The sequence below is a fragment of the Atractosteus spatula genome, chromosome 12, assembly GCF_055471065.1.
Source record: "Atractosteus spatula isolate fAtrSpa1 chromosome 12, fAtrSpa1.hap1, whole genome shotgun sequence".
NCBI classification, from domain to species: Eukaryota; Metazoa; Chordata; class Actinopteri; order Semionotiformes; family Lepisosteidae; genus Atractosteus; species Atractosteus spatula.
Genome location: NC_142717.1, coordinates 9,353,457 through 9,381,393, shown reverse-complemented (window position 1 = coordinate 9,381,393; position 27,937 = coordinate 9,353,457). Strand labels below are relative to the sequence as shown.

Below are 27,937 nucleotides of genomic sequence, written 5' to 3'. Positions count from 1 at the left end.
TGACTGTGTTTTTAATTGTAAATTCTTTCCTATGTGTTATATCAATGCTTTTACATAACCCATCACATCACATAACGCTCAGTGTGTGTCTTGAACTGTCAGACTGTGGGAGGAAACTAGAGCACCTAAAGGAAACCCATGTGAATACAGGGAGAACTCCACACAGATGCAGTTATCACCCCAGGCACTGAACCTAGGGCTCCAGCGTTGCGAAGCAAAAATATTCAGTGCCACTGTCCCACTCTAATTTTGAAGCATTATTTTAAAATTTACTGTTGTTGAAAAAGTGTTAAAGGCTGTGTTTTAATCTCTTGATCTTGTTTTGATGTACAAAAACAGCTGCAATCTTTTGAGGTACAAACAGGGCTGGGGTTAAAGAAATCTGTCAAGGTTCAATTTTGTACCACAACAATTGTGAAAGAGCTTTAAAATGTGTAGGTTAATCCACAACCTTAGTTGATGCAGGACCCCAGTTAAGTGGCTTATTTTAGTACACCTGCCCAGTGTGCTGTTTGGTTTTCAACCACAACAGGTTTCGAATATGTGTCTTATTGTTCTGGAAAATCGATATTGAAACAATGTACAGTATGTGCAGCATTTCATTCCGTAATTGTTCTTTAATATTTCATAAACAAAAAATATTGCTCCTGTTTTTTGAAAACTTAACACTGGTGACCTCAAAGTTTTTTTTAGAACTTCATTTATATAGTTCAAATACCTGGTGCTCTGAACCTTAACAATGCATCGTGTAGCAGTCTGTTTGAAGTTTTAATTTGTAAAATAATGCCTTGGAAATTCAGCATTAAGCATGCTTGTTTTATTAAGGTTTAATTGGGTTGCTAGCTGACTCACACCTGGCTTTTGAACACGTACTACTGTAAGAAACAAGACTCAGGGAAAAGTGATGGTGATAGAAGACATTGTTTGTTTTACTGGACAGAAAAAATTCAGAGATTGAAATGAGTAGATGCTTAGAAAGGAACCATTACTTCCTTTGGTCCTTGTTGTACTGTATGGTCAAAGAAATGCTTTCATCTTCCTGAATCAAATTCAGGTCCATGCAGATAGATGCCTTATAATTGCACTTAGGTTTTATAAGATCAGAAAGAACCAGGAACCTGCATTCCATTTTCAGGACATTTTGCAGTAGTCTAAAATATGCTCCACTTTTTTTTCCTTCTCAGCAGAGAAAGATTTCTGTGTTGAAAGCAAAATGAAACCACTTTTATTTTTTTGTTTTCATATGTGAGTACTCCCTCAATAGTTTTCCAGTCTTAAAATGTATGGCTCATAGCAAAAATGTAACTGAAAGAATACAACTGTTGCATACTGTATGGAAATTATTTTATACTATTATGGGGTAATCAGAATTAATTAAAATGAAGAAGAATTTGCCTCTGCAATTTTTTTTCTCTGAACTCCTTAGTGTTGTTAATTGGTTTAACATGGAAATAGCTTACATTCATTATTTCACAGCAAAAGATCTCCAAGTACTCACATTCAAAACTATGTTAGCTTTTTTTCTAAGCTTGCTATGGATTCTTTTAACAAACCAGCATTTCTATATTGTGTGAGGTGGCTGTCTCATAGATACAAAATACGTACAGTATAGGCAACATCATCATAAAACTGCTACTAAATTTTCACTTGTATTTTTTCCCCATATTCCCATTTATACTTCTACGTACTGTAGTATGCATTTGGACATAATAATCACATATCTGTTGGAAAGTAAAAATAAAAGTGAGAAGTGATCATCTCTGTGCAAGGTATTTGTGCTCTCTTTCTTCTTAGATTATCCTTTAGCAAGTGACAAAAAAGACTACAGGAGGGTCAATGTTTCAGTAAGGACTGTACGATTACCCTGTCCTCTCATTGAGGTTAAACTACAGTACAGACCTCAAATTTTAACTTACCACAAAATACCTTACACTTTATTAAACCACTAATGAGGATCAATGAAAGACAATTTCATGTATTGATCCCTAAAGATGTCTTACTGATGATATTGGGAACACATTTATACAACCATGTTTATCAACAGTCATTATTAATGAAAATAAGCACATAGAGGGAGTGTAGGGTGGCAATACTCATCCTGCATCTGACCAGCTGTGATAGAAGGAGCTGATTTTCTTAAACTGTATCCCTTGACATAGTGAAATTTCCCTGATGCACAACACCAAAAGATCCAATATTGACTATATTGTCTTAAAAATAGGTAAAAGATCCATTATATTTAAGTCCTGTATTTTTGCTCTGATTTTGAGCACAATGAGATTCCTGGCATATGGAAGCAAGTATCTGAATAAATGTTTTCATCTAATAAAAAACAACCACATAATAAAAAATGTGTGCCATTCCGGTAGTCATGAGTTAAAATAGTCTGAGCTTAAAGATTGAAACGACACCAATAAATAAACCAGGCAATTGGTAAGTATGAACATAAAAAATATTTTTCATTTATCATTACACTTTCTATTAGTTTTTGTACCAGCTCCCTGAATATAATAATTAGCAATCCTGAAAGGTGTTTATTATTAAAAAAAAACCCACGAGCTACTGTAGTATTTTGCTCTGAGATTCTGCTGCATAGAAAGACAGGGGTTATTTCCTGGTATTAAAATCTAGTCCTCTGCAAGATACCTGCACCAATATTACCAATAAACAAACAATAAAAACTGAACCCACAAGAAATGAGGTCGATGATCATTTTCAGTCAAAAGCACAAAGATGAGGCATCTACTACATACAATACTGGCGTTCGCACTATTGATGAATCCAGCATTACTGCCACTAATAATTATTATTATCATTATCATCATGGTAAATGTAGCCCAACAACCAGTGCTAATTACCTCTACCTTAAGTTTAAAAACGGTTTTCAGTGGGAGAAAGTGTATCTCTTACTGACAAAAGCAGGAAGGATGTCGACAGAAAATGAGCCATGGACATTTATCTACAGGGTTTTTTGCAGCTGTATTTTTCAACTTAGTGCTTAATAGGTGGGAGGCCGTGCATAGCAATGCTATTTATCCCTACATGCACCCTAATAATTAAATTGTCAGCCTTGGACGTCAAGGACCTAAAGAGGCGACACAATAAAAACAGTGGTAAAGGAACTGAGACTATTCTCAGCATTAAGCCTGTAATTTTTTGCATCTCAAATGATGATGTTTATAAAGCCAGTTGCCTCAGAGGACAGTTTTGCCATCACAATGAGCTATTTAATGAACAGGTGCTGAAGCGGACCTCACATTGAACAGCTTTGTCTGAATTTAAGAGACTTAAAAATGGCTTAGGTGATGTTCTTTTCTTGAATATTCCATAGCATGATAGAGCCTCAGCTATGATTGTGAAGCACGTTTTTAGGTACATTATCACAATTTTGTAACCCTTGAAAGCATTTAATTTGCAGTTTACAGAGTGTTTAATGATTTGAATTCCATTTCAATTTACATGATAACAGTAAACAACCAAAAATGTGAAAGTCAATTAATAAATCATTGAAAGGCTAAAAGAATATTACAGTGCTTTCCCAATTGAGAGGGCCTGTATTTCCAAGAACATGTTGTCATTCACACACCGTTTTTCTTTTCCCATTCCTATTAAAGCAACTTTTCCTCACATCCACTATTCTCGGTTCTACAGTTTTGTTTTTTCTCATTAAATCTGACAGAAAAAGAATAACTCCCCTGGCATATCATCTATTAAAACTCTTAGGCATGCCACAGACTCTGTGAAAACTATTAAAAAAGTAACCTGACGGAATTGTACCGAGGTTTGTTGTGTAAAGAGAATATGAGTATCAACATAACAATATAATCTTTTACAAGGAGAAAAAGTAGCTTTTGTAAGACTTCAGTCATTTATAAAATCAGTTTTTAATATGATACTTCCCTTAAGCAAATAACATCAAAACGCAATGGAGGCTAAATTCCAAACTAATGCTGCCATGAAGGATTAGTGTACCTAATTATTTCTTGTGAGTCAACCTCTGACAATATGTGAGTTTGATGTCTCCTTTTTTCATATTATCCTTACCATACCTTGCTTCCTTCAGGTATATTAAACATTTAGATTGTAAGAAACTGATATGAAAAATATGAAAATATGGAACATTGACCTGTGACAGGGAAGGTCTGCCACCACATATTGCATAAAAAAACGTTGGATGTTACTGGCAAACAGACAGCCTTACTGTCTTTCTCCAGTCTCGTCAGCCTGCAATCTCTTTCTTTACCTGTCCTTACTTGACACTCACATCCTGGGGCACATGCTCAGGAAGGTAAACACACTTTCCCCAACTTTAGATATCCGGTTCATCAATAGCTGCACAACCTATAAAATTAAGGCACATGTTCATGGGTGAAAGTGTTTTATCAGTTTGTGTTAGAGATCACAATTGTTTCCCTGGACAGACTTGTCACCTTGAAGAGCTTCCTCAAGAAGGAACTGGTTGAGTGATTACATGCTAATTTCTGTATTGACTATATAGATTATATTATTTTGATAAGATATGACATGAAAGCACAACTTGGCAATTTCTTAGAGTTAACTAACAATAGAATTCTGCCTATCACCTTCAATATTGCTAAAAGTAAAATTCTGATAATTGTTTTAGATGTGTCTTTACAATGTATTGAGAAAGTAATAATAGTGTAATTTGAAGCTGATTTTCTTAAGAAATAAATATTTTGATAGGATGGAGTCCTTGCAATGACTATATTTCTGATTGCATTACAATTTGATTTGTAGTACATTATTGTACCAAGATTGCATTGGATACACTACCAAAAAATGTTAAACTATCTAAATGTGATTGACAGTTAGATCTTCTGATTATTTTCTACAGATTTAAGCTGACAATAAATGTTTTTTCACAGGGTTGGTTTTTTATTGTACCATTTTTAGAAGACTGCAAATATTTAAATTGATTTATATAGTGTACTCCAGTGTGAGAAAAATATTACATTGGATAGTCTTTAGACTAAGGAACCCAATTAAGATTACTCGGCAAAGGTGCTATTTTTCTAACACAGACCAATACTGCACCTCACCAGTAATTTTAATTTGTGTTTAATATGTGTTTTATGAGTTTTGATTAATCTAAAATCTTAACAGGTTTCCCTCAGTAGACATTTAGACGTTTCTATAGCCTTCACTTCTCTACTGTCCTAAAAGGGAATGTACACATTATACAGTATATATAAAAATGAAATTACATTCCTAAAAATACAAAAAGAACAGATACAGTAATATGAAATAAATAAATGAATCATTTGCTATATTACTGTATTATGTTCTAGTTAGAAAATTCATTTTTAAGAACTGCACTATAATGTTACATTCCTATTTATAAAAATTAAGAGAATGATGATATTGATTTTAGTTACAGTCTTTTTTTATAGAAGGAGGCTGGACTCTTAACTGGAAACATGCAAATATTAAACGCAGTGAACCATCTTAAACGTGATAATTGCCCAAAAGAATTGATTTCACACATTCCTCCATATAATTTAAGGCCTTCATGTGGGAAGCACAATTGTAGGGATAGTAACACATTACTCCTGAGACCTGATATTGACTCATTTGAACCATCCAGGAATGACTTACCACAGGAGACATATTCTGTGAAATAATGGATACTTTCATGTTGTGCTAATAATTCCTAAACTGAGAGCGCAAACTCTGAAAATAATGTGCAGAGAAGCAGTCAGATACAGTAACTGTTATATTTTAGTATAGCTAAGGATTGGGTAACCTTCAATCAGAGGTACAGTGCATGCTGTAAAACAGAACTATTCAACTTGCTACCTTCCCAATTCACTCCTTTGCAAAAAGAGGCAAAGCTGCATTATTAAATATTAATTATTAGCAGAATCAATACTGCACATAAAGTATTGGTTATATTAAAGTCGTGCATTTTGTATAGCTACTGTATGTTGATCTCCCATGGTCATTTTTGAAATGCTACTGTAAGTGTGTATTGCAGGGTGACTCCTACCCAAAATATATATTTAAAGAGGTGTAACATCCATCCTTTTTCAATAGAATTGCTTAGTTTGTTATATTACATTTTATTACACAGCGAGTCAGTTAGCCTACTTGGCCTTACTAGCCTTACTACTTAACCATGGCCTTAAAATTCGAGAAGTACTAACATACCAAACCAAAAACTTACAAAGAACCTAAACTGAAAACAGCTACAAGCTTCTTACTGTTTACAATGGAGATAAATGTTTTTTTCAAACAAATATTTGAACATTAATTTACTCACGATGTACAGTAAATATAAATTCAACATAATTAAACATAGAAAACTGGTATCTAGTACAGTATAATGGTAGAGAAGTGACATGTGGTAATACAAATAGAAATAGTGGTGAATCATACCATGGTAACAGGAAAAAAGGACAAATGATGAAATTGAATAAAAAATAACAAGGCTCTGCTATATTCATCTATATACTATATGCTATATACTCCATTACAGAGCTTTCAGAGATATAATTCAACACTACCAGGTTTTCATATAATGTCATTGCTCTATAGTAAATGTGTTATTCAAATATGTATTAATATAGTTATTGCTATACAGTTATAGCCAATGTGAACCTTATTAATTATTCTGCTGTGAACACTCATTTGTGAAACTGCAAACTTCCATTCAAATCACACGGTTGTGTGCAGATTTTGTTAACACCAATAAAATGCTTGATAATATCCTACTTATTCCTCTAATTTAAGAAGGTTTGAAATGTGAACAATGGGGCTGAACACCAGGGATCGCAAAACTAAAGGAAAAATTGTTTCCATGAAAAACATTGTGCCCTAGTGCTGAATAAGCAGAAATATTTTCCTCAAAATTGTATCGCTCAAGCACTTATTTACTTTTCATCCCTGCATACTTTTTATACCTTTTATAACTTCACTTTTTGTTACTTCACTGTGTTGTATTTTAATGACTGTGAATAAAAATATGTTTTTGTAAGCATGTAGAAGTATCAAGATAGCTCAAGCCAGAGCTTTTTTCAACTCCTTTTAAAGCATACAAAAGCCCCCAAAATCCTACCGATGCTAGAAAAAGACTGTTACAGCACTTAAAATGAATACATTTTATTTTGCCTAAGGCCTAGACTTAAGAAGACAGAAAAGAATGTTGATTATGCAGAAGAAAGCTTAAAACCAATGCCTCCTGAAACCAATTTCAGGAACCCGACTTTTTGCATTATTTCTCATTTACCTCTCTTGCTTTGCCTTTAGTGAAACACTTCAGGAGCAATTTCAATCTTCCAGTAGATTACAGTTAAAATAGAACACCTTGCAAATATTCCTCTGAATGTAGTTAAATGAAATCAGGGCTAACTCCATTTAACTTTGCTGATCTTCCTCTTTTCTTTATTTTCTACAACTAGCTATGAAGTAAATTATTCCAATCTGACTATACAGTATCTCTGCAACACAAACTGTGTTAAATTAAACAAGCAACAGCAAAAAGAAAAAAAACCCCAGGACTGACAGCAACAAAATCAGCTAAAATAGCAGAGTCTGAGCCTGCACTGTTTAATAAACTAATTGCAAAAGACATTTGCAGCTCTAATGCACAAAACCTTGGCAAAATAAAGGGCATCACTATGCTGACATTTTACAACTGTATTACAGTGGGCTTTGTCTCCATCTAGTGAATTTAAGTACAAAATTTAAACTGCAGTTTAATAAATAAATGTACTTTTTTTTGTCATACAACCATATACAGTACCTCTTGAAAAGGTATTATTGTGAGTAAGTCAGTAAATGTATTGGCTTCCAGGCCTCTGTTCAAAGACTTTAGCAGGATTTAAATCACTGGAAATTTCACTGCCTGTAAAGTGACCCTAATCTCTTTAATCACCTTACAGAAATGTTGCTAAGCTTTTGTCCCAGGCAATGTCAATCACTAAAGCCAAGTTACTTCTGCATCATCCTGCCAAAGATACTGAGATACAGAATATTTGCAATCCGTACTCACTCCCTGGGAAATGTTTAAAAGAAAGCAAAGGCTAGCAGGTCAATTTGTAAGTAATGCTTCTTTTAAAAAAATATTTTGAAACTTGAATCAATGCAACAATATTTCAAAGCATTAAATTGTATACAATTTCACATGAAACAATGTGATGATACAGATCTTAATTTGTAGAACCGTAAAATCAAATATATACTGTATATATATTTTTCAAAAATTTCAACTTGCGAATCATAAGAAAAAAAAGTATAGGTGATATCTGAGGTCCTTATTATTATCTTCTTTTAACATTTTTCTTTCTATTGTACATTGTAGTCTTAAATAAACATGGTAATATGCAAGGCAGGCTTTTGTCAAAGTACATTTTACTTGACTCTTACTGGTTCATTTGAAGTTTTGTCACATGTCATAGATTTATAATCTGGAGAACAAAAACACCTGCAAACACTAAAATACCTGATCACATCTACTGTACAAAGTTAAGTGTGCCTGACCAAAGGCACATTTCTTTAGGCAACTTTACAAAATCCTTTCCTTGACAGTTTTTTGGATGATTTAATGTTCATAAATTAATAAAGGAATGTTAGTTACTGTACATTCCTTGTAAAGTACTGTTGTATAGGAAAGCAAATTGGCTTTGTCTGCCTGTGCTTTGCCCTGGAATAAATAGCATTTTCTACATATCTGGGGTACACACGGCAAATGTTAGGCAGTGGTAAAAGTGATAGGTAAAAGAGAAGGTAAAAAAAGTGAAATAAAATTCTAAATTATCTATAATTCTCAATTATCTATCATTAATAAGCACAAAAAGTCCCTGAAATCAAAATGTGTACAGTACATTAAGTACTTTTATATCTTTAGTTAATTTTTAGTGTTATCTTTGCCAAACCCAGATAAATGTAGATGCTTATGGGTTAATTGTACAGTACTGCCAGGTGAGAGGTGAGAGTAAAAACAATAGAAAAGAAAGACAGATTGCAACATTTCTATTTGCTAATACACTATAGATAAGGATATACAGTATGTTGAAAGATTCAGGGTGCTGTCTACAAGTATGTTAAAATGATCCGTTTTGTCAAATGAAAATTTACAATTTAAGTTTTTAAAAAAGAACTGGATGGTTAAAAAAACTGGTTAAAAATAATTTTAAGTATAGTTTACTTGTTTAAAGACCTTAATTATAAGGTTTTATAATACAACTCTTATAACAGCTGTTGATCTCTATGTTTTATCTTACAGTATTGTATATCTTTTTTTGTATATTTTACTGTTTTTTAAGGGACCCCAGATTAATGATCTGCCTACCTCCCAAATTAAAAATACAATCAGCGATGTGAGTGTCCTTAACCTCCGATTGCCAGTTACAAATGGCACAGATTTAAAAACAACTGGCTTCCATCTGTCACAGAGCAATGGAGAGCAGGACAAGGCTCAGGTTACTGCTGGAAGATCCCTTCTTAAAAGCCCAGTAAAGAGGGAGCACACTGAAGTCAAGTCACAGCCTCAAGAGGTCATACAGAAAGAATCTGAAAATGTATTGCCAAGAAGGCCTGTGAAGCTGGCTCCCTTGGAGCTCTCCAAAGATGTCAAGAAGTCACAGCAACAGAAAATTAAGGAAATTGAGCAGGAAGCTGCAATAGCTGCCCAGAAATTGGAAGTCATGGGTACAGAATCAAACCTCCAAGGAATGAAACAGCATGCAAAAACGGGGCTGGAAATGACCGTCATAAATATTTCTCACGATTCTTTCAGAGAAACAGCAATACCCCAGACAAGATTAAAGAAACTTTGTTCAGTCCCTGAAAGACATTCAGCTCTCTTCCAAGGCAGTAATTGTGGAATCAGAAGAGAGCCGTCACTCAAAAAGAACACCTTTCCTTGCAAACCATTGGTACCTATGAGTAGCATTCAGAAGTCTAAAGCTCTTGTCTCAATTGCCAGGGGGAACTGCAGTGGAAATCCTGATTTCTTTCAGGGTTCTGCTGTAGGACACCTGAGGCTGAGGAAAGGTAAAGACTTTGAAGTGGATCAACGTAAATCTAAGATGTCAACACTAGCTGGATTATCTGATGATGATGGCAAGCCACCTCAGAGAACTAATACTAAGAAGCAGCTCTGCAGCAATGAGGGACGCTAGTTATATGCTGCAGAAAGCACCAAGAAAGTACTCTAGGCATACTGGTGACACAGGAAGAGAAGAGAGCTTTGGTTGACAGATTGTTAGCAGTATGGCTTTTGGGGATATCCAAGATGTTTACTGCAAGATTGTTAAAACATACAGTACTTCTCAAATCTTGCAAGGTGCTTAGTCAATTATTGCTTCTTACATGATTGAGATGAACCTCATCATCATTTTGGTCATTTCAATATTATTTTAAAAAACCAAAACGCAGCACTTGGGTGAGTAATATGGCACAGTGATAACAAACACTGAATGGCTTTTGACATATCTTTGTGGATACAGAAAATATGAATACATATTGAAAAGACTTTTTTTTTTACGAAAGCCTATAATGCATATTAAAAATAAGCACAGAAGGCATTGTAAGCCTAACACAAACCATGGTTAACCTCTTTTTAATTTGTGATTTGCTTTTAAGCTATGCTACTAACTACTGGATAATTTTGCCAAAATGAAAACAATGAGTTTCTCTTTTTGTGGCACATTAGCTTGAGAGAGAAAATCTCATTCTGGACTATTGGAGCTTCCAACAAAATATTGTAGTTCAAAGCAATCGCATCTTTCAACAACCTTTACGCCAAAATCTAAGGATTCATTTGGCTCCCCCACATCCCTAAATCAGAAGAAAATGGATAAATGATTAGCCATTAATATACAGTATTATAAATGACTGTAGAAATACAGCTACACATAATAATAACAGCAAATTCGGAACTACCAAAATATAAAACTTTCATTTTAAAGTAATAAATTAAAATAATGATAAAAATAACAACAATGATGATGATGGAGTTGGTGATGGTGATAAATTCAGGGGTAAAAGCATGAATATTGTGAAGGAAATATTATCTTATTCTCTTAAATAAATACTGTATCTTATTGTTCTTTTATTCCAGCTTTTGTAGTCAATATTAGAATACTGCCATTAAATAAATGTATATTAATATTAAATAATACTGATTTCCAGTATTTTCCATATTTAAAAAAAGATTCTTGTAAATGGATGTTTTATTTTTAAAAGCCCACTATTTTCTTGGTCTGAGTTCAAAATCTGAGTTTTGAAGAATTAATTCAGTACAATTCCCCGAAAGTATATTCTACTTTGAGGTATTAAAATCAAAACTTATGTTGTTGGTTACAACTTGGAACCACAATCACAACCAATTTGTTATTAATACTTCCTTACTTTTAAAGATCAAAAATAAAAATATTTAAAAAACACGTTATTCATTGGTCCCGTTCTAGAAATTTCCCTGAAGCAATACCTTGTGTTTCCTGTGCTGCATTCATTATTTCAGAATACAGACAATGTTGCAGTACTCTTTTAGCATCTAGGAATCCAGCGTGTATTCTGCTATCTTTTGACACTTTGTGACCATCCATTTTCAGTATCGCATTTTTGTTTAGAGGGTTTTAATGCACTGAAACCTAACCTGACATAGAAAGTCTATAAAATAGGGATATATCCTGGACAGGACACCAGTTCATCACTGGGCACACAAACATCATGTCTTTGGATTGTAAGAGGAAACCAGTGCACTCAGAGAAGACCCATGTGAACATAAGGAGCAAATGAAAACTAACACAGACAGAGACAGATTATAATCCCATACAGCACTACCTACTGAATGACCAATCTTGAGTAAAAAAAACTGGTACAAATATCAAATATAAACACAAAACATCAGCTCTAAGCACTTGAGTGGATAAGTTCAAGCTGTGCAGGTAATTGTACAATGGGTGATCCAAAGATATATATGGTATGAAGATGGATGGATGTTGAAAAGCTGTTTACTCAAAAACAGTCAGTAGTCTGATTATACACTTAAATGTTCAGAGAGGGAAAATGTGCTGCTTTGTTCACTGCATTTTCATGTCAAGAAAAGTGAAATTAATTCTTCTTTTGTGATATTGTACAGTACAGTACATTTTTCCCTTTGTATTTCTGCTCTGTATAGAAAGTTGAACCATGTGCAATACTGATTAACTGCTTTATCACCCGCCTACAGTACTATAGTACATTAAAATTTATACAAAAAAAATCATTTAAATCTTTCAGTCACTTGGATTGGTTGAAGGTTAATAAAGCAGTGTCTTAGGATGACATATCAACAGACAAAACGCCCACAATGGAATGTACTAAACAAGGATCCATTATATCTATTGACAAAACATTTTAAAGATTAAACATTTTGTAGTCTTCTGCATATTTTTTATTCTTTGGAGGAATATTTCCCGAATTACGAATAAAAAGGAAAATTGAAACAATCACATCCTTATTGATGAATGTGCAATTCCTAGAATATATTCATCTATTGCAGCAGTAGCACACAGGAATGCAGTAATACTGTAGTATTGTACATTTTATCTGATGACTTGGTTAGACACTTGTCAATCCTACCTCCTTGACTTTTCACAGATTGCTTTAACACAAACAGCTGAACTCACAAATATGTCCTTCCATAATGTGGCCAGGACTCCCAAAGTCCATCTGCTTTAAAACATCAGAAGACTTCCTCTCCCAGTCCAGCACTTCTATAGTTAGCAGACATTGCTGACTAAGAAATGACATCACATACAATACATTCTCTCTAACTCTCCCCTTCACACACGCTTTTTCATAAAAAATGCTTTGAAGCAGTTGTCTTAAAAAGAATTCCAAAATAATTCAGAACTTTATTTCACATTTTAATAACAAATCTGAGGAGATCTTCTTACTATAAGATGAATATGCAGCACCTTCAATATTATTTCTGTAACAATCTAGTTGATGTTGTACAACAATAAGTGCAGCAGAGGGCGCAATTGGGGCTTATAGAATAATACAAGTACTGTATATAAAGCGCCTTAGAATGTAGTGTGATTTTAAAATGTATAGCAATTGACATCAATCAATGCAGAGTGAAACACAGCACTCCCCACCATGCCAATTTTATATGGTCTGAATATTGTTACTTTCACTATTGCTTTATTCTGAAACAGAGAAATTGCCATATTGGAGATTTTACCCAGCCACCAGCCTCTGGTTGCTCTCTTGCTTTGAGGTATGAAGGCTTTCTTCTGCAAGTGCACTCTCTAAATCTGACTTCCAACAGGAAGTGTGCATCCTGGTAGTAGAATCTACTTTCTTCTCCTTTTATTGTTTGCTACACAACCCGGCTGTGGTTAGCATCTGCTTGAGTGAAAGAGTTTGTGTCGGACAGTTCACATGCGGGGCAGACACTGGTTGCTGTGAAGCCAGATGACTGAGGAGGTCTCAGAGTCAGTGACACTATAAAGTCAGCGACATCAGACTCTCAAATTACACGGTGAGGAGGCCAAAGAGACTACAGTAAAACCACGCAGCTTTCACTGCATCCAACACAAATCGCCTGAGTCCTGAGAGTTTTATGGTGAAAATCTCCTATTTTTCTCTATTTTCACTTCCTTTTTTCCTGATCTTACCAGTTATTAGAATCTAAGCTTGGATGGACCTAGTTAGTACACAGTTGGGTGTCTTCAAAGACAAACCAGGTTGGTGTTGTAGGCGGTATTATTGTGCTGGTAGGTAGCACTCTTACTCCAGGTCAGTTCCTGGTTGAATTTCTAACCAAAGACTCAGGATGCTGGTTAGGGAACACTGTGCTGTAGGAGGTGCTGCCCATCATAAGAGATGTTAAACTGAGTTCATGACCACTTTTACCCAGCCAAGTGTACAAACAGATCCCTTAACACCATTTGAAAGAATATTCGTGTTAATCCTGGTGTACTTCCATTCTGGGCTCTAGCAGGTCTGTTCCATCTTAATTCCATTCGAGAAGCAGAGTCTTACTTCTCTATGTTCCGTGTAGTGATGCTGCCCATGCATATTGGCTACTAGTATGTCTTTGGACTGTGGGAGGAAACCAGAGCCCCAAGAGAAAACCCATGTGAACACAAGAAGAAACAGAACAAATTCCACACAGATAGTACTGCAGGAATTGAGCCAAAGTCCCCCAACTCAACACCAACATGCCTTTATATTATTATTATTATTATTAGTAGTAGTAGTAGTAGTAGTAGTAGTAGTAGTAGTAGTAGTAGTATTAGTAGTAGTAGTAGTAGTAGTAGTAATGTTGCTGATTTTGTTATTCTTAGTATATGGACCAGTAGAGATCATCTTAAAGATCCTGTTTAAAGATAACCAGTAAAGAACTGAAGGTGTTAGATGGGAAACTATATCTCCTTAGAAATCTACAATACCGTCTAAAGAGTAGAGGAAATATTATGACATATTCCATAAATGCCAGAGAAATACAAGTGATGCCTGTCTCTAGCAATTTGATAGCAGGTAAAAGAACAAATAAGCTTGAAATACTGAACTAAGAAGCAATCAAGTAGATGAACCATTGGGAATTAAGACACACAAATGATCTTAATAATATTCTGATGAATGTGCTGTAACAAATTATGATATAGAAATTGGACATTTTGTCAATTGTTTCCACAACAGGTTGGCAATTATTGGACATTTTGATATCTAGATATTAAAGCAGTTACAAAGTAATATTACGAATTCAAAACATAAAAAGGCATCGGTGTATGTTACTCTTTGGTACAGAAGCTTGTTTTTTGTTGTTACAAACCACTTGAAACGAGGTGGAAAATGTATTACTGTGTCAACAGGAAAAGTAAGCCCTCCGTACGTCTCAGGAAAGCTATATTTTTTAAACACATTTTTGGAAAGCAGACAATAATGAAAGAAAAATGTACAGAAAAACTGTACTTGTCAAAAAGAATTCTTATTGTTTAATCTACGTGCCCTGGAAAACTTAACAGATACCACAGAATGTATATAGAGAACACACGGACTGTGTTTAAAGTGACAATGAGGTTAGCAGTGAAGTTAAGAGCACAGTTCTCCTTTGAGCAGGGTATTTTAGATGGGTGCAGTAAAAAGACAAAAATACCCTGAAAGTTCGGCTATAATTGGATGGAGCTGTCAGCCTTTTTTATTTCCATGAGCCTCCCTCTGAAACTCAATACTTTCAGTGTAGTTCCTCCCACTCAATCTACCGATCCAAAGCTTGTTAGAGAACTTTACCTCATTTTTAACAAGACTTTACACTGGATTGTCACCCTGGACAAATAAAATATTTTTTACTTACATTCTATGAATAAAAAGCAATCCTCAGGCTTTCTTACTTAGAAGATGCTACAGTCTTGTACCCTGCAGAGCAGAGAACAAGTGTACATGTAACTGGAATCTGAGGAAGACTGTGACAGAACTGTGGATGGTCAACAGAAGATTTTTTTAACCAAAATCCAAGTAAGAATCAAATATTAACATATTTATTTTCATGGAACTCAAAATTTGACAATCAGATATTTATTAAACTACTTTGAAGCTCTTAAAATTCTTTCAGTCTAGTAGAAGGATCTTGTGTCTATCATGTGTTCGATATTTGTTACCAATGGTTAAAACCAAATGGCTGGTTTTACACTGCACATAAAGAAACATCCAACAGATATACAAATAAAAAAATACAAGATGGCACTTTTTACAAACCTTGAATTATTATTAATTAAACCACTTATACATAATTTAGTAATTTCATTGTACAATACTTTTATACTCTAATCTAATAATGATAAAGGTTCTCTTGACTAGATTTGTGTTTAAATGAGCTTTGGCTACAATTTAAACCTGTGTAGTATGCTGGTGAAATTTAGCCTCATTGTCCTTGTAAATTGAGTTAAATTTTAAAGGCTGGCTTACTGGACACTAATTATCTTAATGTAAATTAAAATAAAGTAGTCAGATTAATCTTGGACTACAGGAAAGCAGTCTGTGGACTATGCAAAATGTTTTCTTTCTTGCTAGATTTCCTGAAATATCTGACAATGCTGAATGCTCAATTTAGTGCTTAATTTAAATTAATTTAAGAAAATCATTTTATAAATTTAAACAAATCTGAAATAATTTCAAGTATACTACACTTGCAGTACTGTACATGGTGTAGAAAATGAGGTTGACTAGTACATCCTGCAAAGTTAATTATCTTTTAGTGACCAAACATAAAGCTACCACCTGCGGAAAGTGAAAAAAAATACAAAATGCATGTAGCACCCACTTGTGGGCAAAAACAGAAATTAATGTCAGGTTGTACACGTACTGTAGATTAAGGCTAGTTTACATAAAAGCAAGTCTAATCTATTATTAAAGAACCTTATGCACAATATATTTTAAACAAAAAGCAATCATTCTCGTAAAATCACAATCAAATCACTTTCCTATATGATGTTCTTGACTGAAATTGAAATTAACAATTTTAATGTAGATCTCAAAAATGTAAAACAGGTCACATTTTAATGTTAGCTAAGATATGAAATGCATAAAGGTAAAACCGTTAACAAAATATCTCTAATCTCTAATTAGTCTAGCTCTGATGTGAAGACTTCTGACTTCAACTTGAAGAGAATTGTAAATTATAAAACCTTATTAATGAGATTTACAGAAGTTACAGTACAGTATGTATTTACTGTAACTATACTGGTCCTGCAACTGTTGCTGATGTGTTGATGGTCATGTATTCTTTAAGTTGTATTATTGTTTTTTTTTATTTAATTGCTTGTTGCTAATATACTGTGTGTTGTTAAATTACACATTGTACAACTGACTAAACAGGTGACACATTTGAAGCCCATTTAATAAAGTTGATGCTACTTCCAGTGCCAGTTTTCTATTCAATTTAAAATATTTTCTGTCATGAGATTTTGTGCTGCTGCCACTCCAAGTACACTATGTGATATCTTGTGTCTGTGTCAAAATTCTCTGTTGCTTACAGATGAAAATCTTTGGCTCCTTATTGTAGGATATTAGTGTGTTGTAATGAATTATAATTATTCCCCGTAAGTACTGTTCTTTTCTCTCTGAAAGAGTAAAAGGCTGCCAATTTAAAATGAATACCAATCCAACACTGGCGATTTAACATTTATTATCCATATCTGAATGCCTTTTGCACATATTTCCACATATTTACCATGATTATAATTAGATTTTGGATTTTTATTTGTGCATTCTGACATCAAATATTTGCATTTAATACCTTTTCTATATATATTTATAAATAGATGTTTGCTATTTATTGAATAATTAATATTCTGTACAAATGTACAGAATATTTGTAAAATTATTGATTAGAATCAAATACCAACACAAAGCTCATGTGTGTGTATGGATGATTATTGCCATGTATCGTATGTCTTCAGTGGGACTCAGTAACACTTTGACATTTATTCAATCTACTAATGCAATACATTGTACTTTGTTGTGTTATCAGTTTTAAAAACATAATTTGATGACTTTTGGCATCCTAGTTTTGATTTGGAAACCATGCTTTATTTATACAGAAGTTTCTGTGGTTAACATGTAAAGCACGGTATAAAATTCTAGTTTAATTATAGTTATGTAAAAGATTATAGCTTTTAAATTCAACATCAGCTCAGAAGAATAGTTTAGAATGAATGAAATAACTGTATTTTGATAATCTATTTATATTTAATTAATTGTCACAGGAACATATTTAAAAAAACAATAAACAGTTTTAGGTGTGCAGCATACTGTATATATCTAAAATGGCATATTACAAAGCTATTATTTTCTACTTTTTCAAATATGTCAGGTTTTTGATTTACTCTGCCAAAAATCAATCTAAATACATTGAAACAAATCACCTTCAAGTTAACAAAATACCATAACCTGAATACAGTTTGAATTGCCTAAGCCTCCTTTGATAGCCTCAAGCTCTCTGACTGATAATTCAAGGTAAACAGGAGCATTTTCTTATTGTTTAGGTAATTTGTGGTTTACTTCTATGAAATAATCACTTCCAGTATTCTAACTCAAGAGGGTTTACATCTATAGTACATTGTGTATTTTAATGGCTTTGGCTAGGAATGTACTATCACTGAAGGAATTTCTGACATCTGTTCATTGACACACCATGTGCTACTGAAGCAGAGCATCAGCTCACACTTCAAATGCAAAAACAGAGATGTGCCACAAAGGACCTCACAATCTCACTGGATCAGCTAACCAAGGAAGCTGATGCAAGTTAAACCTAACATTCTCTGGTGGAGAATGTCAGAGCAGGCAAATGAGGCAGCAGCTCCTCAGGTCAAACAGAATATTAATTTATACTGTACAGTAGTATAGTAACATAATGTAAATATGTAAATTGCATATTAAAACAACAATGTACACATTGAATAGACTGTAAATCCATGATTTTATCAGCATTTCTGACATGAGAGAGGACTAGCAAAACCCAAACATCTCTTTCATTATTTGATCCCTATAAGCCCATACAATACAAGCAAAAGACAGGTGAAAACAGGCAGACAGAGCAGCTAATACTGCACTTGGAGGAAGATTTAGAAAGAAAAGAAACAAGCCAGGTGAATTCCCTTTTGGATAAGAATATTTTTTGCCTGTTATTGTACCCAGTAATTTGGAATTTTTCCTTGAAAAAAAAGTAATATAACGTTTATTTTGACTGATTGATGACTGACACAATTTTGCAAGTCAGTGCAAACTGTGTAGGAGCTACTGTAAGTAGGTGTTAATTGTAGGCAGGAAGGCTGACAGTATTTAACCTACTGTTTAGCAACAGTGCAGCTGTTTCTTATCACCAAAATATAGTTCTTTGCATCATGTACAGTATGCTAAGCATTTAATACTTCAAAAATGGTGTTTAAACCAATAATCTGTAATTTGTGGAGCATCGTGGAGGAACTCCAAAAGCCATAATACATTTGTGGTACTGGTAACTGCCACAAAATCCAGATACTGAATTAAAAAGCTAATGCACTGGAAAAGGAACTTAAGAAACTCCATGGGCTCCAAGAGATTCTCAGCAAAACATGATTCTCAGCATTCAGAGAGATATGCAGCATGGATTGTCAGAGAAACACCTGGAGAAAGAGAATAAGGATGATGGTCCCAGGCGGTGAAAAGTAACATATTTCACTAACTCAAAATCACATCACCAAAGAAATTTGCCCCACTTCAGAACCTTGAATCAGATACGGGAGCTTGAGGGCAGGACACTTCCATCTGTAATCCAAATTCTAAAAAAAGTGGTCTCTACTAAGAATCCAAAAAGAGATCTGGTGGTTGTTGGACACTGTGATTCTCTAGAACACTATAACTGTAATTTTGCACCTCTGTATTCTCTGTGAAGCCAAACTGTCTGGTGGATATCATCCATCAGAAAAACAGGCTCCTACTGTAACTAGGGCCACAATATGCATCACATAAATGGGGTATTATATGAAGCTGTACAGTAGATGCACCATGGGTGCATATAGGATTTGACTGATTTCATATTTATAGACTTAAAGATGCTTTCTCTAAATCTTAAATATTACTAATTTCTTAAAACATGTCTTTGCCATTGCAGCTGCAAATGGATATCATAAATTGTTAAATCAAGGAAGTGTGCAGTTTATAGGGGATGGGAGTGCCAAATGCCACATCATCTTATATACCAAACCCACACATATTTCTGCGTAACAGCCCTTTCCCAAACAACCTTTATACCACTATGTTTGTAGACAGCGAGAACAGGTTACCAACAGTAACCAAGGCATGATACACAGATTGTCCAACAGAAACCTGCTGATAGTCTGTTTTTTAATTAAAAAACCCAAGGATTAAAGTTAACCTATTTTTTAAAAATATAGGTTAACATTTGATGAAAAGTGCTCATAAAAGTTTCTTATTTGAAGAATTCTATTCTGAAGTGCCTGTCGGGAGGAGGCAGTCATATCATTTTATTGCTTTATCTACAGGAGATTTAGCATTTCTTGTTCATTACTGAATATTAACAGGATTTCTTTAAAATCTCCTCTCTAAAAAAGTAAAAATAAACACTGAAATGTGTTACCACATCCCAACATCAATGCAGTGCATATACTCTGTATCCCTTGGACAAGCTTCTAGTTTGGCATATTGTCCTCCAGCTTGTGGGACAATCATTTTCGCACAAAGCTGTAATTTACATTATTTCAGCAAAGTTGTTCAAGACAATAGTGCATCTTGTTCCTCAGCTGAACAGATATAATTAAGCTAAATTTATACCAAATAAACTCATAGAAGAACTGTCTCAGATGCTGGATAAACATAGATGAACAGTCTAAACACTGTAGTGGCAGATCAAGATATCCCATATGTATGTTTTCTGCGACAGTACCACATACAGTACGTCCTGACTAAGACAAGAAAATAATACAAATATATATTTTTTTCTTTAAGGAAGTAAAAGTTAATTTAGCTTTCAATAATCATAATAGCCTCAAGGTAACCCATTTTCTATTTCTTTAATTTATTATTACTTGTAAAACACTAACAAAAGAAATGTATACATATTTTTTACATTTGATTATCTCTTTCACTTACAAAGTTAACTTTCTGTTGAGTAACAATTGATAAGGGTTCATTTATATTAGGACAACAAGTTAAGTAAGCATTACTAACAAAATGTTTTCAGTATCTGTATATTGCCGAGACATTAAATAGTGTCATCAAGCTAAAGGTTTATTTCTATAAATTACAAACCTGAAAATATTATTGATTCATTTTTAATAATTGTCTCCACAGGACGAAACATTGATGGTAACCACAATCCTATTCAACGGTCACTGTAAAAGAGATGGAGATGGTGTTGCGAATGGGATTTCGGATTTGTAAAATTCTAATATTCCTTGCACTGATGCTTCCAGGTGGAAGAACAATTGCACAAAGAGCAGGTAACAATTTATAGACAACATCTCCATTTCCTACTTGGATTCAGCTATTAGCTTCCTAGCATTATTCCTTTTCCTGAAAGAGCATGAAATCAATGAATATGAACAGACGTTGAAATCAAGTTCATGATAATTTATTAGAAATATGTAAAACAGCCAGATAGGCTGAACATCATAAATGTATTACTCTATTGATGTATGTTCTTAGAAAAGAGAACATATTTTGGATATAGATAGAATGTTCTAGCATAATTTTGATTAATTGATTACTCATAGCTGACAGTGATTTATTTGAGTGACTATTGCATAAACAATAAATCATCTCAGTAGAGATGATTAGGAACAGATGATGAGGTATTTTAACTTATTAAATGTCAAGTGTATAGCCTAGTGAATATCAGAAAAGAAACACATAAAAGTGAAGCAATATACCTTGCTGATCAAGAGAACAAGGCCTTCTTGCTGTTCTCTTTCAAGGGGGTTCATACATTTTCAACCATTTCTCCCTAACTTTCCAGGGAATTGTGTTTCCTTTTTGATTGACCTGAAGCTTACCATAAAGTGAAATTGAATATATTCCAGTTTCAGAGTAAAGTGAAATTGAATATATTCCAGTTTGGTCCAGAGTTCAGACAAAGGTTAAAGGCATTTTGAAACCTAAAGTTCTATTCTCAAATTAGTATTTTCACAAGGTGTGCAGAAAGCAGAATGTACATGTGAACAAAACTATTTAAAAAATGTTTTCAGAATTAACTTTGAATATACGATGTTGAAATAATTAACCATATGTCTCTAATTTTCATTTAGGATGTAAAAACGTTCAGTATGACTTGGTCTTTATACTGGATACCTCATCCAGTGTGGGAAGAGAGAACTTCGAAAAGGTCAGACAGTGGGTGGCCAACTTAGTGGAGACGTTTGACATTGGACCAGACAAGACACGTGTGGCTGTGGTTCGGTATAGTGACAGGCCTACCACAGAGTTTGACCTTGGGAGATACAGAACTCTGGAAGAAGTCAAAAGTGCAGCTCGGAATATCAGGTACCTTGGAGGAAACACCAACACTGGAGATGCCATTAGTTACACTACCACTCGCATCTTCCAAGATGCGAGGCCCAATGCACAAGGTATCAAGAAGGTGGCCATCTTGATGACAGATGGAAGGAGCCAGGATTATGTTTTGGAACCTTCCAAGGCTGCCCATCAGGCCGGGATAAGGATGTTTGCAGTTGGCATTGGCGAAGCTCTCAGAGTTGAGCTGGAGGAGATTGCTTCAGAACCAAAGTCTGCTCATGTGTTTCACGTTTCTGATTTCAACGCCATTGACAAGATAAGAGGGAAACTGAGGAGACGGCTCTGTGAGAGTAAGTATTATAGGATTTATAACAATGTTATAACATATTATATTATAAAATATATGACAGTTTTAAGTATCTAAGAATCAGGCTTCTTCACTTTAACAGTTTTCTCCCAACTTTTCTCACCATTGAATTAATACTGCACAGGATGAGCACTATGTGTCATTAATGAGGAAGGCTGGGAATGGAAGATTTTTCCTGGATGTAGTGGGTTGTTTAAATGGAGGATATCAACCATAAAGCTTGGCTGTAAAGGATACAAGCTGTAAAGCTTGGCTGCCAAGGAGCAATATTTTACATTCATGTACTGCTAGTGACAAGGTGATTAAGGCTAAATGATTTATATTCCTGACTAAAGTTAGCTATGAGGGAAGGCAAATATATCTGAAATCTTAATCCAAACAGTAAATATGGTACTTCAAATGATACCGCAGGGCCATCTCCAGAGTCTGTTATTACACCTTTTAAAATAGAGTTTTATTTTGGCTTACAAGTTAGACAGAAATATAATGTATCGATGAGATATACGAAGTGAAAAAGTGTCCTTTTAATATAACAGAGCAGAGTGGCATTAAGTATGTTACAGTAGTGACTTCAGCCTCTTGAGTCATGGAGAGTGTAGACTTTCTAGCAGACACAGAAGACCTGGTCTCGGGAGCCTGCTTGTGAATGTGGTTGAATCCTGGCAGGGACAGAGCAGTACTCCAACTGTCACATAGCCATGGTGGTGGCAGTGAAGGAAGAAAGTAAAAAGTAAAATTTCTAACACAATACTCCAGAAATGTGCAATGTGTTTTAATGAAATGCTCAGTTACAGTACATGAATTTAAAACAAATGTTCCCTGAACAAGCATGCGTCTCTACTGCCCGGCAGATCAAGTTTTGCATCTAAAGATGGTCAAATAAGTCCTTTATGTCTGGATATCATACTGACCTAAGATGTTACATGTCTCAATATCTGAATAATACTGCTTGTTTAAAACGGTTACACTAAAAATGGTCTATTTTAAAATGTTGGGCATCCTAACAAATATGATAACAGTGCTGTGTGATAGTCTTTCATCACAAGACACAGGCTTCAATCTCATCCTTTTTTAAACTGTAATCTCTCGGATCACTTTGCACTATACATATACATCTAAGAATATCAGTGGCAAGAAAACAACTTGGGTAAATGGTTAAGTTATTTTCGTTCTGAAAATTATAGTTCTAATATTTCAAGCACTGCACCCTTCAGCATTATCATACTACCTAATTTTTCCTAGTAATCGACTGCTTCAGAAACAGGTACTGTAAGTAACTGAAAACTCAGATTAGCCCAATAATCATTGCTTTACATTTTCATGGCAAAAAAAAGCTGTCTTCAACTGGACAAACTCTTGATAAATGACAAAAGTTCCTTGATGAGCTATAGAATTTAGTTTTTTTCTGATGAACATTTGTTTTATGTTTTGGGAAATTATATATCTAGTGTCATTAGTTAGTCTGCTTCTGTACGTTCTCTCAATGTTGTTCTATTTTAAAATAGGGGAGGGTTTTGGAAAAACATTAAATTAACATTTGACTCTATATCGGGAGATACAGTATGTGTATACCTGAAAATGCAATTTCAGGAGAAAAGGATTGGAACAGTAGATATGGCACAAATTTGTAAATGTTTTAAATCCTTAATTTCTGTATAGATATGGGAAAGTGAAGTTATTGTTATATTTTGGATAATTAAAATATATATATAATCAGCAAACTAAAAAAATATAATCTGTCTTGAAAACTGATGAAAAGTAGAAAAAATACTGCCTTTTCTACAGTACCTTAACAGTACAGTAAGATCATAACTGCTGGTTATCAGCTGAGTCTCTGTAAACCCTGCAATATTGTAAGCTAGCAGGTCACAGTAAAGATGGACTTTTTGCAAGAAAGGGCTTGATAGATCACTGGTTATACAAATATTCAGAAGGAAACACAAATACAGCTCTGTCACATAAGACCTAATTTAAAACAAATTATACTATTCTAAATTATGTACTGTAGAGATACTGCACTACAGTATGTGAAGTTTATGAATATTTCCTTTGTCAATCATTAACCTAAAATGTTGGCAATTTCTAAGTGGTAATTTTCTTGTGGCAAGGCACTATTGACTGTGCCTTTGAATATTTTAAAGTCAACTACTCGCAAACTAGAATTTTACCTTTAATAATTTTTAAGGCAAACTTTGATTTAAAGCAAACTTCACTCCGTAATTTCTTTCCAATTTTCTTATACACCCATACCCACAAAACATATGGTCTCTAATCAAATCGTGCAAGTTTCTAAATTCAACAGCAGGGCACAGAAATAAGTTAGGGTGTCTTAATCCACAGATGTTTACGTTAGCTAAAGAAGTAGCTATTTACTAATCTGTTTTTGATTAGTACCCTACTGGTCCATGAATCACAGGGAAGATTTCTGTAACCATCTGTGGGTCAGTAGTTCTTTTAACAAGAATGGCAAAGGGAGTTACCAGATGGACCAAGTACAGCTAAGAATATAACTATCAATAAGAGCACCCAGTGCTTAAATACAGCTACAGCTGTCCAAAGCAATTCTGGGATTTTTTCTTCACTCTAGAGAGCAGTTGCTGCATGGTGGATAGTGTATACAAAATACTACTTAAATAATTATTGACTATATTTCTTTGCTATGACTACAACAGTTCATATTAAAGCAAACCATTTTTAGTGAATGAATTTACAGTACATTGTGTAGATAGAAACAGCTTGACTTTACCAAGTAGATGTAAAGTCGTTCTCTTCCACAAATAAAACAAAATGAGTTTGCTCTTTTTTATACTAACCACTACTTTGCCCGGAATAGAAAGACGATCTTAGTGGTGTAAAAGAGGGAAGATGAAGATAACGTGAATGAGTGAAAGGCACAGCAAGTGAACCAGAATGCAAACCCCCACTATTGCAGCACTGCTGTAAAATATTCTTTGAGAACATCAGCCATACTGTAGGCATACCTTCAGAACTGAAATAGTAATCGCTGGTATTGAGTCCTAGGGTAGGTCAAAGTCAAAAAGAGATTTTTTCAGTTCTAATTTCAGTCTTCAGGGTCAATGGTTTTGCATTAAGCTAAGACTGAATACAGTAAATCCTGTAGTCACAAGTACAAAACTTTCTGTGATGCAAACAGAAGGTTGAGATACACTAATTTGCAAAGTGTTAGACATTTTGTTTTTTTCACTCCATATTTTTCTTTTGTTTATGCAAACGTATTCTATGTTGAACTCCCACAGCTTTATGGATTTGTAGTGAGGAAGAAATGTAGGCCTGACTATGTTAAGGGTACTCCCATTGCCACTTACACTGTATGAATGTGTGGCTGCTCTTTAAATTATAGTTTTTCAGCCACAATGACAGAGACCAGTTTCTTTTGAGCATGGTTTGAGAAAATTAAGCTGCAGCACCATTTTAAAAATATTTATGCATAGTTGTCATTTTAGCATGTAATCATGACTTTGAAACCGTTCTACTCCCCTTTTTGAAGTGGGAACACGTCTGAACAGCTACAAAGTGTACTCTGCTAGCAAATAAAACAGAATTGCATTGAGGATCTAGTCACATTAACAGTACCTTCCTACAACACAATTGAAATAAAGCATAAGCTGAATTATTGCTTTCATATGCACACTTTTAAATAGGCAACTAAATAAAATATGACTACAATATTATTTTAACCTAAGGAGAAACAGCACTGATAAAATGAAAAAAATAAAGAAGGTACAGTATCTTAGCTGCTTCAGAGCATTTAAAACTTAGCTGTAGATAATATTTTTCTTAAAATACAGTATAAAATTTTCTTTATAATTACTGTATTACTTTTAAAGTGGTTAATAATTGTATATTGTCATAGACTACGTTTTGCGTGCATTAATGATAGTAATACTGAATTTTGAATTTTGAAATAGTGTTAACAAAAAATTTAATAAACTGTAAATTAAAAAAAACACTGATGCATCTTATACAACCCTTAGTGTTACATTTCTTTTTATAAGGTGTGCAAAACTTTGCTCATTGCCAAACCAATTTCTCAAACTATAATATTTCAGTAACACATTTATCAAACTGGGTTTATTGCATAAACAATAAGAAAACACTTTCAGAAATTATATGCATATCCTGTATCTGAAGGTCCATCTGGAATAGTTTTAATGAAATAGCTTAACAGGTTTTTTTTTCTGAACACTCAAAAGATATTAGAACCTTTACAGCAGCCAAAAAATACTGTTAATTTTACAGGGTAAAATAAATACGATTCAGTGCAAAAACTGAGGCACCATATCCTAGAATTAAAAAAGCACAATGACAAATTAAATGAAACTAATACATGCCTTCCTTGTTTGAATCTTTGCTTTCCATTCATTTTGCATTGTGTTTATTGTTCATTACAAGTGCCTCTACTCTGTTTTGTATTAAAATACTAAGGCTCCTGGTTTGTACTGTAAATACTGTATTTACCTGAGCACTTTTATACCAAATTACCAAATTAGAATCTTCAATTCTTGCACTGTATAAAGTAAGGAAAAGGTTCTGAACGATCCACACCCCAGAAAAAAGGATGCTAAACTTTAGTTTCTTTGATTTGACAAAGTCCTTTTTATAGCTGTGATTAAAGAAAATTACAGGCTCTGATTGTACAAGACTGTCAAAAGGGAAACAGCCAGCGTGGTTTGGTTGCCTGCCTTGCAGTTTTCCAACTTCAACACCCTCATTCTATGTGAATAAAAAAAGCTTGACCGATCTACCTCCTATCCCTCAACAGTAGGGTGGTTGTGTGGCTGCCTTGTTGAGACACACTCTCAGAGTAAGGGAGATGGAAAGAAGCTGCATTTGTGTGCACTTGTTTCATGCTACAACAGGTACTGACACCTAAGCCAAAAGAATGCCACCATGTTTAACAAAATAAGGAATTCAATGAGACTGGTTATGAAACATCTCATAGCTCCACTATAAACTGATTATAATTAGTGGGTTTTTTTGGCATGGGAAGTTCCAAATAGAGCTATTGCTTGTAGTTCTCTGGTGATTATGTGATCAGTTAGGCTGGCAAGATGCTGGAACATGGCTCTTCACAGAGAGAGATAGCTCAAAGCATAAGGGTGGTTTTTACATCTTATCAGGTGAAAACTGAGTCATTTGCACAATTTTTTAGCCTTGAACAGAAAAGACCACTAGGGGCCTTAATTCAAAGTATTACAAATCCTCAAAGACACTGACAATGACAACCTAATGAACTTCTTTAGTCGACAGTGACCCAGACCCAAGCGAAAACTATATGGCAGACTTCATTTTATGAAGACACATTCTTTCATAAAAATATGAAGTATGTCAGTTATCATATCCAGACTCCATCAAAACATGTTTTTAGCTGATAGCCTCTTTTGCTTGAGTTTTTTATTGAACATTTAATTGTTTAAGGAACATTTGGGGATCATATACTGTAAGTGCAGTGCCTTGTAAAAGTATTCAACCTCTACCAGTGTGTACTTTTTTGGAATTACAAATGATGTAGTCACATTTTTTAATTGAAGACTTACAATCAAAACCTGAAATCTCCTTGAAACAATAAACAGTTTTATG

The 27,937-nt window shown here is 34.2% G+C and overlaps 2 protein-coding genes across 2 annotated transcripts in view; both read left to right on the top strand.

Annotated features, from left to right (window-relative positions):
• The first annotated feature begins 7,998 nt into the window (after nt 1-7,998).
• On the top strand, nt 7,999-10,200 carry LOC148822626 (uncharacterized). Its single transcript, XM_088928643.1, has 2 exons — nt 7,999-8,057; nt 9,285-10,200. The coding sequence occupies exons 1-2, from the start codon at nt 8,022-8,024 to the stop codon at nt 10,140-10,142; spliced, it is 894 nt and encodes a 297-aa protein (XP_088784769.1). The 5' UTR covers nt 7,999-8,021; the 3' UTR covers nt 10,143-10,200.
• A 10,641-nt stretch (nt 10,201-20,841) lies between these two features.
• Nucleotides 20,842-27,937, top strand: part of col22a1 (collagen, type XXII, alpha 1) — an 85,296-nt gene continuing 78,200 nt past the window's right edge. Inside the window, exons 1-2 of the mRNA XM_088928484.1 lie at nt 20,842-20,957; nt 21,762-22,319. Coding sequence (XP_088784610.1) covers nt 20,861-20,957; nt 21,762-22,319 — 655 coding nt within the window. The 5' untranslated portion in view covers nt 20,842-20,860. The remainder of the gene's footprint in view (nt 20,958-21,761; nt 22,320-27,937) is intronic.